Source organism: Numenius arquata, chromosome 8 (assembly GCF_964106895.1).
Source record: "Numenius arquata chromosome 8, bNumArq3.hap1.1, whole genome shotgun sequence".
NCBI lineage: Eukaryota > Metazoa > Chordata > Aves > Charadriiformes > Scolopacidae > Numenius > Numenius arquata.
This window is the reverse complement of record NC_133583.1, coordinates 23,437,904-23,454,024: the sequence shown is the minus strand read 5'-3', so window position 1 is coordinate 23,454,024 and position 16,121 is coordinate 23,437,904. Positions and strand designations below refer to the sequence as shown.

General features: G+C 44.8%; 1 protein-coding gene across 1 annotated transcript in view; it reads left to right on the top strand.

Annotated features, from left to right (window-relative positions):
- Positions 1-16,121, top strand: part of PHF2 (PHD finger protein 2) — an 88,491-nt gene that overhangs the window by 34,585 nt on the left and 37,785 nt on the right. Inside the window, exons 2-4 of the mRNA XM_074152680.1 lie at positions 7,182-7,267; positions 12,453-12,567; positions 15,480-15,640. Of these exons, the coding sequence (XP_074008781.1) occupies positions 7,182-7,267; positions 12,453-12,567; positions 15,480-15,640 (362 nt within the window). The remainder of the gene's footprint in view (positions 1-7,181; positions 7,268-12,452; positions 12,568-15,479; positions 15,641-16,121) is intronic.

The window sequence follows — 16,121 nt, the reverse complement described above, 5'->3', positions numbered from 1 at the left end:
CATTTGGGCCCTAATTCAACGAGTCCCCTGTACTGGGCACTGGCACATGTGCCCAGCCAGTGCGCAAGGGTTTTCTTCTGCCATTGCCTGCTCTCAGGTCTCCTGCTGAAGTGACCCGGACCCGTGTGTCTTGCTGTTCTCCCAATGACTCTGGAACTCGCTGTTTAGCTTTAACTGTATCTGACAGAAGGCTTGAGGTCTCAAAAATCCCTGCATGTTTTGAGAAAATAGGTGCTGATTAGATGAGACAGATGCTTCTGCTTAGGAAAAGGCTTGTCTGTTTGCTCCCTAGACACCAAAGAGCAGACATTGGAGAGCCCTCCTCAGGGTTCACCCCGTCACAGCCACCAGAAAAATGGCACTATGAGACTTAAATCCAAGGAACAGCTTGTTTGACTGCTCTTGAAATGGCTTCTTTCTTTTCCTTTTCTTATCTTTCCTTAACATCCTTCACGTCCACAGTGTTGGCTGTGGCGTTTCTGGATGCTGGGATGTGGACAGAAGAAACTGCTCTCACTTAACATTGGCCTGGCATCAAAATGTGAAGCATGAGTCTCTCTGCTGCTGGGAAGTCCTGATTTACCCCCAATACCTGTAGTTTTTTTCAGGTGGTGGAGGCTTCTGAACCTGGCCAGGTACCTTTCTTACAAATGATACCTTATTGTTAAGGAAGAGCGTTATTGTGCAACGCGTGATAAATGACATGTCAAGAAATTATACCCGTTGTTAAGAGATAGGGATGAGCTCAGGCTAATTACTGATTATGACCTTTATTACCTATAAAAATGCTGTGAGTGCCTCTTCTGTGCTGTGACGGCTGTCCCACCCGGGGCTTTGATGCTTTATCCTCATGTGCTGGGGTGGAGCAGCTGCTTGCTGCTTGGGAATCATAGAATCACAGAATGGTTGAGGTTGGAAGGGACCTTTTGGATCATTGAGTCCAACCATCAACCCAACACTGCCAAAACCACCATGAAACCATGTGCCTCAGCACCACATCTGGAGAAAAGGGGGCTGAGGGGAGATCTTCTCGCTCTCTCCAACTCCCTGAAAGGAGGGTGTAGCCGGGGGGGGTCAGTCTCTTCTCCCAAGGAACAGGCGATGGGACAAGAGGAAATGGCCTCAAGTTGCACTAGGGGAGGTTTGGGATGGATATTAGGAAAAATTTTTACACTGAAATGGTTATCAAGCATTGGAAGAGGCTGCCCAGGGAAGAGGTGGAGTGGCCATCCCTGGACGTATTTAAAAGCTGGGCAGACGTGGTGCTGGAGTACATGGGTTAGTGGTGGTTTTGGCAGTGCTGGGTTGATGGTTGGACTCAATGATCTGAAAGGTCCCTTCCAACCTCGATCATTCTATGATTCTGTGATTCTATGATCACTCCCTGGGACCATGCAGGTGCCGAGCACCCTGGGGAGCTGCTGGCATTCCCATCTGTGCTGACCTGCGGCCTCTCTCACAAGCCCAATTCTCTGTCTGAAGAGCTTATATTTCATGTTTGGGTTATGTTTGATGAGCGCTGCTCAGGAGCGGATAAAATATATGGCTTTGGTTTGTTTTCAGAAGTTAAGCTTATTTTTTCTTCTACTCTATTTATGTATTCTAGATTGCATTTTCTTTCCCATCAAATAGCTTTTTGCTTGGTTGTTTTATTTTTTAATATTTTTTTATACTTCTCTGCTAGTTGATAATGGAGATTACATGGTTTTGATAGAACAGATACTACGCAAATTCATATTTCTCCTAAAATTACTTAAAATGTCATCACATTGAAGATGACAAATCAAGGTCCTTGTAAACATTCATGCTGTAAAAGCAGTTTCGATTCATGCACTTTTTATTATTGTTGCCTGCATAAAAAAATAGTTAATTTTGTCAGAATACTGAAATCTGAACATCTCTTCATTGTGAACACGGAAGCAATTTAGTTTTCAAGTGGCAAAGGGCAGAGTTTCTAATAAAAATGTAATTTGTAGCCTCTGACTGCAAATGCTTGTGTTTGGGCTAATTCTCATTTAAGTCACTGTGAAATGTGTGATCTATCAGCTTAAACAGCTGCAATATCAAAGGCTTTACTTTTCATTATTATTTTTTTTCTTCCTATAACAGTTTTGGTAAAATTCAAATGCATGAGTAATAATGTTTCACTTTTATGTCATTATCAAATTAGTTTTATGCTGCCTCAACCTCAGTTAAATCACTTAAATACCATTTAAAAAATCAACCAGTAAGTTGTTTTAAATCATTCCAAAAAGATGCTCTTGCATGCACAATAATTAATCTCTTAATGCCATCTTTACCATGTTTGGGCAGAAAGGTGGAACAAGTTTTCTATAGGTGGAGCAGGATGTTTTCTATGGGTGGAGGGGTGCGTGCTGGCTGCCACAAGGCTGATGCTCCTGCATCCCGCATCCCTGCCCTCTACACCGGCTCCATCCCCGACTCCCAGCTGGCAAGCAGGAGGCTGCCACCTCTCACCGAGGGATAACGCCGATGGGACAGTGGGGAGAGTTTTCTTTCCTCACTTCCTTATCCTTCACCAAGGAAAAGTTTTCTCCTTCCAATCTCCTTTGGGAACCTGATGTTTTCCCCAAGAAGGACGTGTTTGGTCCTGCCACATGCCTTCATTGTCACACAGTAGGTCAACCAGTAGGTTGAGGGAGATGATTCTGAGATGTACTCTGCTCTCATGAAACCCCACCTGGAGAACTGCATCCGACTTTGGAGTCCTCAGCACAAAAAGGACATGGACCTGTTGGAACAGGTCCAGAGGAGGCCATGGAGATGCTGTGAGGGCTGGAGCCCCTCTGCTGTGAAGACAGGCTGAGATAGTTGGGGGGGTTCAGCCTGGAGAAGAGAATGTTGCGAGGAGACCTTAGAGCTGCTTTCCAGTATCCAAAGCGCACCTACAAGAAAGCTGGAGAGAGAATTTTTGCAAGGGCATGTAATGATAGGATGAGGGGAAACAGTTTTAAACTGAAAGAGGGGAGATTGAGATGAGACCTGGAGAAGAAATTCTTTGCTGTGAGGGTGGTGAGAGCCTGGCCCAGGTTGCCCAGAGAAGCTGTGGCTGCCCCATCCCTGGAGGGGTTCAAGGCCAGGTTGGAGGGGGCTTTGAGCAACCTGGTCTGGTGGGAGGTGTCCCTACCCAGGGCAGGGCACTGGGTGGCACTGGATGGGCTTTAAACCCAAACCATTCTGTGATTCTATGAGATACGTCACTGGAGGACACCCACATTGTACCTGCTCACACCTCCAAGCAGGAAATCACCAGCGTCCGTGAGGTGCCCTTGCTGTGTGACCAGGAGGATGGGTTTAGCAATCTCTCACAGGTGTAAATGCTGTGCTGTGTGGTTTGTGAGTTCTTGCAGCAGAGTGGGATTTTGCTGGGATGTCAGCGCACTGTTTTGGGGTGTCTGTGGGCTTTGTGAAACGGGTTCTGGGGCTGTTGGCAGAAACGAAGCCAATAAATCTGCTCACGCTGCTGTCCACAAGGCTGCTTCCAGCTCTGCCTCCTGCTCCTGCGCCCTGTGTGTCCTTCTGTCCTACAAACGCTGGGCAGCTCCTTTGCTGAACCTCTTCTGTCCATTTTTATCTCATCAGTGGGTCTGAATAATCACAGAAACTTCTGCCAGTCCTTCTCTGTGGCTGGTAGTGCGTCCTGGGCTCATATTGACAGATCCATGTGGGGCTGGCTGTGGTGGGGCTGGTGGCTGGAGGTTGCTCCCAGGCTCTCAGACCTAACCCAGCTGGTCGGAGTAGGGGGGCAAACACTTGGCTCAAGCCTTCTTTCTGTTTGTGTTTCTCTCAGGCAAATGGGGCTGAAAAAAGAAACTGGAGGGACCGAAGTGGAGCGTTCTCATGAAAAAAAATAGATGCAGAACACAAAGCACCATTTGTGCTCAAATTTGGGGCACTGAGGGGAAGGACTATAGATGACTTGGTTTTCTTTTTTATGACTGCTATAGATGATTTGGTTTTTTCCAGCTAGAGAAATGCTTTGATTCTATTCTATTGTTAATTAACCACTCTGAGAAAAAAGAAAAATACATTTGTAAATCAGGCGGGAGACCGCTTCAGGACTCTGCACTGGCTTCTGCCAAGGCTGGCAATCTCCTGGTTCTCATGCACAGGGGCAAGTGCTCTGGAGACCAACCCAGGGGTTGGTCACTGCTGCGGAGCTGATGGCCCTCCCACTACCAAAACTTTGTCACATAAACCCAATACACCTGCAAGAAATGCTCGTTCCTTTTCTGGCATGTTCTTGTTCTGGGATGTTCGTGAGGGGTTGTCCCTCCCAGTCTGTCTTTAACTATGGGAATTCAATGTTGGATGCCTCCATTCATGCGGAAGCCCAACAACAGTTCTGTTGATGGAAATACCCAGCAAGTCAAGTGCTATTAGTTGGGAAGAGGGGCACAAACTGGAACTGGTTCATATTTTGGTTAAAGATGACCTGAGGCATTTCAATAGAGAAGAGTTTACTCTTGGAGTAAGCTCTTGGAGAGTTTACTCCCGATTTCATATACAGTGAGGATAGCGGCTTCTGCCCACGAGTAGCTGTGAATGGCCAAACCCTGTTCAAAAGCCTTGTTGTAGTTGGAAAAGTTAACTGCATCTTTTAGAGGCCTGTTTGAGGTCAGTTATTTTTACTTTTCCACTTCGTTCTAGTTAAATATTTTCACTTGCTCTCAGAACAATAGCTCCCACCGCACTGAAGCCTTCGCCCAGTGCAGTAGCTTTTCGTACCTCCTCCTGCGGCAATCCAGGCAGCGCCCAAGGGTCTCATCTCCTTAGTTTAGCTAAATATAGACTTTTCAAGCCCTAGTACAGAGCCTAATCCATACCTTTACTAAGCTTAACAAGCTGAATCCGGTGGCATAAGCAGCTGACACAGCTTTATGGGTAGAGGAATCCTTTACATTCTCTTATGAGTGCTCTAATCTGCCAGGGTTTGTTTAAATTTTCTGCTGCTTAATCTGGTATTTTACTGCCGGACTCTGAGGACTGGATTGTTGTGATGATTTTTCCTGTCTGTAAACTTACCCTTCAGTTTTCCATGCTGTCTGCCCAGGGAGACCCAATAATTTGGTATTTTTTCAGGTAACTGTTTAATAAAAAAACCGTCAGCCCAATCTGCAGTTGCTTTTACACGATTCAGAACTAATGTCGTGTTTACCAGCCTGTTCACAGCCTGAACTCACGGAAATTAGAATTTCTGTGGCTTTGCAAAGCTTCTCTCACCCTGTACTCTCTGCTTTGGAGGGAGCTGGGTCCCATACACACGCTGGCGGCTGCAGCAGGATGAAAATATCCACTATGGTTTCTGGCAGAATTGTATTTTGACAAAACATTTACAACGGTTGTAAAGAAGATTTGTTTCCATATCTTCTAAAGCTAGGGTGGCTTTTTCCAGCTTAGTTGCAGACTCAGTATGGCTTTTGTTGACGCTCTTGTCTAAAAGCAAGTAGATCTTGTACAGTTACACATCGCCGTGTGCTTTGGATTCAAATGTGGTTTCAAGCCCAACTTTGTATGCAGAGAGGGCCATAGCGTGTTTTAGCAGTTTCTCCTCCTGCCCTGAGCGTGCAGGTGTTGACGTGCCCATCACAAGAGCCCCGAGCTCCATGGAGCCAGGAAGATGGTTCACAGCAGTGGTGACCTGCAGGGCTTCAGAAAGCATGGCAGAGGTGGGCATGCGCGGCCACACGTTGTCCTTCCTTTGGCCAGGCACCTTCCCATCTGCCAGCAACCAGGAGTTCCTTCCTGCATCTAGACCATCACGTTTAGTCATTATTGGTGTATCCAATTTCTCTAGTTATTTAACTTTGTTGTCATTTTGGACACGGTGGTATTGTCCTAAAGAGCTTGAACACAGTGAGAATGGTTTGAGAGATTCCGTGGGTTGCTTGACAGAGGCTGATGCCTCCTGTTGCCTTGCCCATGGGAGAGGAGAAGACACCTTCTCCTTGGCTTCCTGTGGGTCAGAGCCAGCACCTAAAAACTCTTGAATTTGTATGAATTCCTGTGCTAACAGCCGCTTTGCCCTGCCGGCGGGTGTGAGGAGGGCGAATGCTGCCATATGCATGGAGATGGCCTGGCCATGACCCATGCCCGAGCAGGAGAGGTGCATCGGTGGTTCCTGCTGACTGAAGGGCACTGAGAAGGCCTTTCAGGCTGTGAAGTAGAGAAACTCCAAGAGTGCTCTTATTGCAGTGGGATCTAGCCTTGTTTGTGCAAGTGGCTGAGGTGAAGCTCCCTTTGTTGCCCCCCGTGGCTCCTCGTGCCTCGCTGAGCTCTCACAGAGCCATGGCAGGAGGCCGTGTCTCACGGCACCCGGCTGAAACTCTGTTTTCTGTGTGGCAAACGCTCCTTGCAGCCTGGGCTGCTTCCGACTGAGCAAGCAGGAGCGGGATCCTGTTTGCTTTCCCTCCGTCGGGAGGAGCAGCACCATTCTGGAGTTTGGTCTGGCTGCTCGGCGCTTCCACTGCGCGACAACACCTTACCTTGAGTGCTTCCTTCCTTTGCACCTTGGGTTTGTTTTTGCCCAGCTCTGTGGTGCCGTCGGCGTGTCCGCGGGCTGTCCTGGGTTGTTGCGTACGTTGTACCATCCAAAAGAATCTCGCAGCTGCTGTTCTAAGCAGCTGCCATGGTACAACCCATCTTCTTGGCAGCCAAGAGTGTGTGAGCTACGTGTCTTCTCTTCCTCCTCATCTTCCTATATTGTAATAGCGATGGAGCCTATAGAAGTCTTGTGTATGGTCTGCCTTGCCAAGATTGGTGCCTAGCAGCTGTCCGTACATGCTCGGTGAAGATGTGTTTTGTTAATTAGGTTTACGTGGGATGCTGCTTGGAGAGCTCTGGGTAGATACAAAATGGTCTTCCTGGGAAAAAAATTTTCTGTGGGACTCTTTGCCACATTTTAATGGAGGTCCACAGTGGTAGTGGTAGATGGACACCTTTTGGAGTGCCACATCAGGAATGTAGGCTCCAGAAATCCAGTCTCACTGTACTGGTGTAAAAATCAGCAGAGCTTTGCTTTGATGGAGCTGTCAGCAATCAGCATAGCTGCATAATAAAAGCACGGCTTATTGGGGGTTGGTTTTTTCATTATTAATTGTGTGCTTGCATGTTTGGAGGTGGGCTCGAGCTAATGTAATATTTGCCTTTGTATATTCCAGCTGTGTGGGTGTTGAAGAAGAAGAGGCACCAGATATCGACATCTACCACTGTCCAAATTGTGAGAAAACCCACGGGAAGTCTACTTGTAAGTATACTTGCACAGCCGGTCCTCAGATATGTAGCAGATCATGCATGTATAAACAAAAGAAGCTTTTTTTTGTTATTATTACAAAAAGACACACCTAAATATCACGTGTCATGAATATTAGAATTCAAACCATGAGGTGAAAAATGATGTAAGAGGGAGAGAACCATGGGCTGGATTGTGGAGCTTTGGATGCAGCTCCCTCAGGCAGTGCATGAGCTGATGTGAGGGACCTCACTTGGACAGCTTCGGTCCCCAGCACAGAATTAAGAACTGTGAAGGCACTTGGTACCATGGACTAGCAAAATCCTACAGAGACGGCTAGTTCTGACACAGCGAGCTTTGGAAACTACATGGTGTTTTTTGGTTTTGGACGAGAAGAGTAAGAAACAGTATGTTATGCTTGGCCAGGATATAAAACTGCAGTGATTTCAGTGACAGGCAAAATTGTACGATGCACCGAGGGTGCCAATTCTTGCAGTTCTTTCACAGGAAAAAGTTCTCCTGAGTAAAAGTGACAGTTGATTTCAGTGGGAGTTTTATCTGGGAAAGAACTCTAGGATGTGTTTGCTTTGGTCAGATAAATTCACGAATTCTTCCTATTATACAATGGAAAAAAAGAAAAGAAAATAAATCAATCGCTGTAAAAGACAAAGTGCTTTACTTGAAAGCCATTTATTGTAAATAAGCAGCAATGATGCGGAGGTTCTCACTGCTTTGCAACCTTACAGCAACGTGCAGAGGGAGAGCTCTGTGCTCATCTCCCAGGAGCCGGCCGAATCATAACATTCCTTTTTTCGTGCCAAACAAGGGATGGCTGGAAACTGACTTCTGTTGTGTTAAAATTCAGTGATTTTAAAAACAAGCAGTTATTTCTGCACTGCCTTAAGAGTTAAAGTTTAAAAGATTTCTAGAGGGAAAGGGGAGGCATCTGAAATGTTCATTTGGGGGGCAAAAATGGGAATACTTTTCCACTTTGACTTTTTTCAAAATCAAGTGTGACCTGTAAACCTGAGTGACCCACAGCTGCTCTTGTCTCCCAGATACTCTGCTGACAACTTTGGCCCAAGCAGGGCACCACAAATGGGGCAGGCTGGCCAGAAACCCCTTGGGAGGCTCCTGGTGAAAGACTTAACAAAATCAAGATGTCCCTACAAATGTTTTGATTTAAACGAGTCAGCCTTCCTGATGTTTTGTTGGAAAATTTCTGACAAACGCGCTGGAAATCAGTCATACAAATAACCACAAATCATCTTCAAGTGACCAATTTGGTATTAGAATGGGTTGTGTGCAAGAGGGGGGTGTGACTGCAGATACTCCTTGGCTGTTCCCGACCCAGCATAGAAGCAGCAGCATGGGATTTCTTGCCTCTGTGAGTTTTCTGTAACATTGAGATATGTCTGATGCTTTGATTTCTTTCACTTTGCTTTGAATTATGAATGATGAAAGGCACCTACTTTTCAGAGTGAGAGGAAAAAACCAGAAGCAGCAAAAGTCTATAATCAGGAATTAAATATCAATTCTCTAAAAACTGTGATGCATAATCTTAGAATTCAAGAGATGGCAGTTTCGATAAAAAGATTACAAGTTTAATATACCAGTTAAGAGGAGGAGAGTTGAATCGACAACAGTCTTCTGGTGCTTTAAGAAGGTTTTTGGCTATCCAATTCTTTTTATCCAAATAAAAATCTGCCTTGGCAGCAGGTCCCTCAGTCCGCATTGTGCAGAAGGCGCTGCTGGAGTGCTGTGGCTAGTTCTGGTCTTACCAATGTCTGAGGTTATCAGCGTGACAGGAAAAAAGAACATTAAATAAGTCTACAGTACAGAAACATGACTTTCTTTTCTCCCTTCGAATGCAGATAGTTTAATGATGAACGACCAACCATCAAAGGAGTCAAGTGTAAAAGTTCCGGGAACGTTTAAATGTTAGTTATTGATAACCTTACCTTGAGTTTGGGTGAAGTGCAAGGATTGCGGGTTCTCCAGCCGCGTAGCCATTTTCATCATTAACCCGTAGAATCGTGGATCCTGTTGAAAAATGAGGCTGTTGTCCTGCAGCCCCTCCTTGCGGAGCGCGATGGGCTGGGAAAGTTAAAGGAGCGATTAAAGGAAGGCAGGAACAGCTTGGCTTCGTGCAGTCATTCCGTCAGGTGTTTGCGTGCGGGCGTCCTGCTGCACGGCGCTGGGGCTGCCAGGACGCGGGCGCTTTCATTGGGTTTATTAACGGTTACAATATGCACTTAAACGCGTTATCTAGCACTATCAGTTTGGAAATAAATGAGTAACTGTTGTCCCAGAGCCAGTAGTTCACTGGCGGGATTTAATTATAGCAAGATTAGCGAAGGGAAACACAGACACCAATTGTCTGTTATGCAATGCGTCTGGATTTAAAAATATATGTGTATTTCTGGAGCGCACATTCCCCAATATATGTTTTCCAGATGTCAAATTTAAAAATCATTTTCCTCTTCTTACATTTTTCCACTTTACCAATGTGGCTTAGTGGCTACTATTTCAGAAGATTGCTTCCTGCCATAAGGACGTTTTAAGCCATTGGTTTAATGAAATTTGGAGGGACTCCTCTTTGGGAAAAATATATACACGTTCACACCAAATTTTCTGACATCATTTAAATAAAATGTCAGTGCTTTGTTTAGGCAGACTTGAGTCATTTTCATAACATGATCTGAAACGTTCGGTTTGATTGCTGTCTCATTTGCAGCAGGGAAAATCAGGAGAAATTCTTTGGAATGGGTGAAGTACATAAATGCAGACAAACCAAAGTCAGGCTGAAACTGTTTTTAAGTAGTTACAAACTTTAATATAAATCAACAGAGAACTAACAGGGCGCTTCTAGGTATCCCTTCTTCACAAATACACTTGAAATAATGCAAGTATACCCTTGAAGTCTAGAAGTACTCATTTTGAGATATAGTTTTCATAAAAATACATTCCCTTTTTCCTCCAGAGGGTTTTCTGTAGAAGGGGTGGGTTATAATTTTCAATGGTCAAATTTGGATCAGAAAGTTCTACAAGAAAAGAAATCTGTAACCAGTTAAGAAAAAGTGGCCTTTCTGGCCAGAGCTGGTATTTGTAGCACACGTTAATGGGCCTTTCATCCTTACTGGGGTGTTCATGGTAAAGATTAAACATAAAGAGAATGGCTGAAAATGGGCCAAATGTGGATTGTTTGATGCAGTATAATGGACTACAACAGCTGGCTTGCTGCCTCCAGGAGATGGCACTTCCTGGGAGCCTGCTGGTGGTGGAGGCATCTTTGTGGCCTCTGCGGGAGAGGTAGGTGGGAGAGATGGGTTTGAGGTGAGTGGGAGAGGAGGATGGATGTGAGAAGTGGATGTGGGAGGTGGATGAATGGGAGAGGTGGATGCAAGAGGTGCATAGGAGAGGCGGAGGGGAGCTCAATGTATGGGAGAGGTAGATGTAGGAGAGGTGGGTGGGAGAGGTGGATGCATGGGAGAGGTGGATGCAAGAGGTGCATGGGAGAGGTGGATGTTTACCAGCACTCGGTGCCGAGAGAGAGAACTCCCTGATGCTTTTTGAAGAGTTGCAGGGAATTTCATAATCCAGCACTGATTTGCTGCATTTATTTCTCAAAGCTCTGTGCTATGTGAAATATAATAAAAGCACGTGCTAATGTGAACAGCTCTTTTTTCACGGTGGCAAGCGACACCTGTGTCACTGGGACTTGGGTGAAGAGTCCCAGTGTTGGTTCTGAGAGGGGGAGGAGGCAGCCGTCGGAAAGGGAAGGGGAGGAGAAAGGTTTGGCATTCATGTAGGGCTTGTTTCCTTTGTTACCAGGAGCATTGAATTAATACACTAAGCCTGAGAGTCATTAAGATAAAGAACTAACAGCTTTAATGAATATATCCAGCTAGGCTGGAGAGCTGCATGGAACTAATAAAACCAACATGCTTTGTGCAAAACCTGGGATGGATTCATTGGGAGATGTCTTTACTTGAGTTATTGCAGGGCTGTGGTCAAGAAAACAAAGTTAGCTTTTTCCAAACCTCGTGTCTTGTAGCTGTGGCCTCCAGATTCCTTTCTTAGTGAAAAAGTATGTGGTTCTGTCTGTATGTGCATGTGCGAAGAGCGAGGAAAGAGTGCCGTCCGTGCATGGTTACTGAGGAGCCTGGTTCCTCCCCTAGCTGTTTTGAACAGTAAGAAAAGCCTGAGATCTTGATTTTGGGCTAAAATACTGAGTTTCATGCTTCAAAACAAGGGCAAGAAAGTCGTGACATTTGAAAATTCTGCTAACAGAGGCTTGAGATGGTATGAATATGCACTTGGGACAAAACCAATTTACTACCAAAATGAGCATGTCCAGACAGGCTGTGGAAGCAGGAACAGCTGAGAGAGATAGTGCTGACTAAGGGAAAAAGCTGGACCAGTTTTTCTTGCTCTGCGTTATCTGGCTGTCTAAGAGGCAAGGCAGAACTGCATTGACATTTCACTTACTTATTTGTGCTTATTCCAGCTGCCCCTTTTTCCATGATGAACTTGCCTGTGTCTCAAGCGCTGGAGCACAGTCGAGGGGCCTTCAATTTGCTGTCATCAACTTAGGGCCTGAGCCTGGCTCGCGTTTCAAAACCCAGGAATAAGAGGAGTTCTAAAAATTGCATTTGTGGTGCCCTTGCATCTTTTTTTTTTTTTTTTTTTTTTCTTTTCTTATTCCTTTTATGTGCATGGTGTGCAGGGCATAATTCAGAGCCCATCAAAATTGATGTCCAATCTGCCACTGCTGGACACATTTGTAGACTAAGGTAATTCATGACAAGTATATTCCTAAGGATCTATACTGAGAAGGCAGAAAAGTGGCTTTCTAAGAGTTTTATGATAAGGATTAAGTGTGTAGTCTGGCAAGTACAAAACGTCCAGAGCCTGTGTTTGCATGAAGCCTGCGGTAGCTGTGCAGCTTGGTAATTATCCGTCTGGTTGCCCTTATGTTACAAAACGAACACTGTTCAGTCTGTAATAGATCTTCAGGCTACAGTATAATTGTGTAATGGTGAATTGAGAGCAATATTAAAATTTGCAGTGCAGCATAGTGGGGGTTTCCTCTTCTCTGCTCGTCTAAGAAATGAAATGAAGATTTGTCCTTCCTTCAAACGTCTGAATAATTACCTTCTGCTTAACATGTGGTACTGTCCAATTCATTCTTTTTCAGTGAAAAAGAAAAGAAACTGGCATAAACACGATACTGGACAGACGACAGAGGTTAAACCTGTACAGAACGGAAGCCAAGTCTTCATAAAGGAGCTTCGAAGTCGTACTTTTCCGAGGTGGGTTGTTCAGCTGCACACACGGCCAAGGCTGTTGGGGTGAAGCCTGTAGAGACAGTTTCCTGTGAAGCTGATGATGATCCCTGCTGAAAGCATGATATAGTACAGAGTGATGAAGTTTAAATGAGTGCTGTTTCATTGCAGATGTCCCAGGCTCTTCCCTTTTTTATATTTGTGAAGCCGTATCAAAATCTGCTCTTGATTAAGCCCAATTCCTGTGGATTTCCATAGAAGCTGGTATTTGCGAAGACAAGAACAAGAATGCCTTTGGCCCCTACAACATTTGCTTGCATAAGAAACGAGCCAATTTATTGCATAGAATTATCCAGTTCTCAAAAATACTAATGGTTTTGCTGAAGTCAGTCTCCATCTTGAAAAGAACAATGACATCCTCAGTTGCTACAGTGACAAAGGCCCTCTTATTTGGGGTAATGAATAGTGCTAGTTGTTAGGTGACATGTTCCACACTTTATTAGGCTGCTTCATAGCCATTTGTAAGAGTGATGATTTTCTTCTGGTTCTTTAATGTAGGCCTTAGCCAAATAAATCTTTAATTAGTAATGACTAATTATTTTAGAAGAATCCTTGGAGACTGGTAAAGTGTACTTGGTAAACACAAAACTTCTTCCTTTTTTACGGAGAATTTGATTTCACATTTAATTTCAGATACTGGTCTTAGGCTGCTTAACGAAAAGGCTGAAAATGCCTCTGCAAAGTTTGCAGCACTTGGAGATGTGTTTCACTGAACTCGGGACCAAGTATTTTTACTTGCTTGGCTATTCTTATTTGGGCCTGCTGGATTTTTGCCTTAGCCTTTTGTTTTGTTTTGTTTTGTTGTTTTTTTTTTTACTGTACAGAGCAATTTGACAGTTTGCAAAGCTGATTTCTTAATCAAGGTTTAAGGCCTCGGCAGGATGATTTCGGTAACCTGGGATGGCCTCTGAGGTTGCACTCACGTATGCAATGGCTTTGAGTCACTCCCAAATTGTAAAAAAAATATGGACCCCCAGGTTTTTTGTTGGTTTCTAACATAAATGTGCACCTAAGAAAATCCTGCTGCCAAATTAAAGTTAGTTAGAAAGGTCTGTAGCCCAAAGGAGTGCCTGCAAGATTCAGGCCTCTGACATCTCCACTTGCACTGTTAGTAAAACAAAGTCTCGTTGAGAAATTTTCTCTTATGAAGAAAATGAATGAAATCTGCAGGTGTTCACAGAACAAAACCCAACACTCTTCAGTCAGAATGTGATGAACGGAAAAAGGGGGTCTCAGTTCAGAGACGGAAACATCATTGCTGATTCCCAGCACGCGACAGGGAATTATAGCCCACGGTTAATCCCTCGTTGAGGCTCGGATCAAAAGGAACAGTGGAGAGAGCAAAAAGGCAAAAAATGTAATTCATGTCATTCCGCTCCTGAATGTTTAATACCAAAATAGCATTAAAGTAGCAATAGTAGTAGTAATAATAATTAAACTGATGGGTCAGGTACTTCAGTGTAGGTGCCAGACTCTCCGTTTTGGCACGATCATTACTAGATGCCCTGGGACTGATCTCTCGTCATGATTGTGTGTAAGTTGCTGGAGCGTGTATAGAAGCAAATCAAACTTGAACAAGTACGTGAGATATATATGGGCACTGTAGAGTAAGTGCAGAGCTTTAGTGTTGAATCGTGATTTGCTTCTTGCTCCTTAAAATCTCCAGCCTTGTTCTTTGCATATTGCTGGCGTACCGTCCCAGTGCTCACATAAATGAGGAATGCTCCTTTTAATTAATTATTAATTAAATTTGCCTCCTGACCAGCCATTGCTGATGCACTGTGGCTGGGGTGATGCAGAAATAAGCTGGGTTTCTAGAGCTGATCCCTCCTTGCATCCTGCCATCTTGTTCTCTGGGGTTGAAGCCCCACTGGGGCGGCCTGCGCAGGCCATGGGCCAGGGTGTCCCTGCATGGCGGGGCCGCCGGAGGAGCCCCCACAACGATGGGTGTCAGGGCCGGCGGAGGAACCCCCACAGCGATGGTTGTCAGGGGCTCTGCTGCAGGTTGGGCTTCACGGGGCAGCGAAGGTGGTGAGGCCTGAGCCTGCCGGCCACCATGGCGGTGCTCACAACTTCCTCCCCTTTCCTGCCACTTTTTGGGGCCACATGAAGACATGAGCTGTAGTTCAGAACTGCTGCAGGAGAGGGCAGTCATGTATTAGCCTTACCAACACGGGGAGGTGGTGCTTTTTGGGGTGAACCCTCAAGGTTTTGCTGTTTCCCCCCATTGGCAGCCATGACCCGGCTGGTTGGTTTTCATAGCCTGGCTGACAAACTATACACAATAGCAGGGCATTTTGGGACTGATGGTCATTCATATACAGTCAGTTCTCACTCCAAATTCAAAGTGTTTTACTCTTGAAAAGATCTAGAAATCAGATTTGAACTTCCCTCGCGAGCTGTGGGTGCAAATAGTCTGGTGAAGCTGCCCTTTCCTTCCTCCCTCTGACGCCCTCCCAGCGACTTCAATTTATTTGACTACTTAGAGACGATTTGCAAAGTATTTCCTGGACAATTTATTTGAGATTATGTAACATTTTAAATCTTGCCTTCTTTAGAGTGGAACATTTAACACTAATTTTTTTAACATTGATTGCTGGTAACTCGACAGATCCCTATAGTGGAGGAAAATGATCTTTCTCCGTAAGCTGTTATTTTAGGAGTTTCCAGTAGTTGGTGCATGAGGTCGAACGAATCAATTCTGGATGATTTTAGTGTGCCCTGCGTGCTTTGCAATATATGGCTTCTTGTCTTTTGTCTTATGCACCTAATTTGCATATAATTGCTTATTCATCATTTTTTCCTTTCACTAGTGAAGTGCAGAAGGTGCCATACTGTGTGGAAGCACCTCACCGTTGAACCTCTGCTTACTTTTTCAGTGCTGAAGATATAGTCGTGAAAGTGCCAGGCAGCCAACTAACACCAGAGTATTTGGAAGAAAATGGCTTTGCAGAGCCTATCCTCGTCCCAAAGAAGGATGGCCTGGGTTTGTCCGTACCCGCACCCACCTTCTATGTCAGCGATGTTGAAAACTATGTCGGTGGGTATCTGGCGTTGTACTGTTCAGAGTTCAGCTGATTTTAAAATATATATCTATATATAATTTGTATAAAAAAAATGTAAAACATATTGTAAAATATTGCCTATGTCTTAAGCTATGCCGACTTCAATATTTGTTATGTAGTGGCAGCTTGTAATTAGCAATTAATTCGCTCGTGGTTCTTGTACCAACTTGAGTATCCTCCAGTAAGCCTGAGCCATGTTGTGTTGTACTCCATAGCACTGCATGGAAGGAAATAGTCATGGTAGTATCAAAAAACTGTTTCTTCAGGCCAGGTCTTAATTGATTGCTGCCATCTCGCTTTGTGTTGAAGGAATTACTAGACTGACACTCCCACTCTGCAAAGGCAGTGCACTTTTTAACACTGCTGTCAGAGAGAGCTGTTTTCATTGCTGCTGGTTGTTTGGGTGCATTTTGGCATCGTCCTGTCTCTCACCTGAGCAGGATATTGTACTGCATC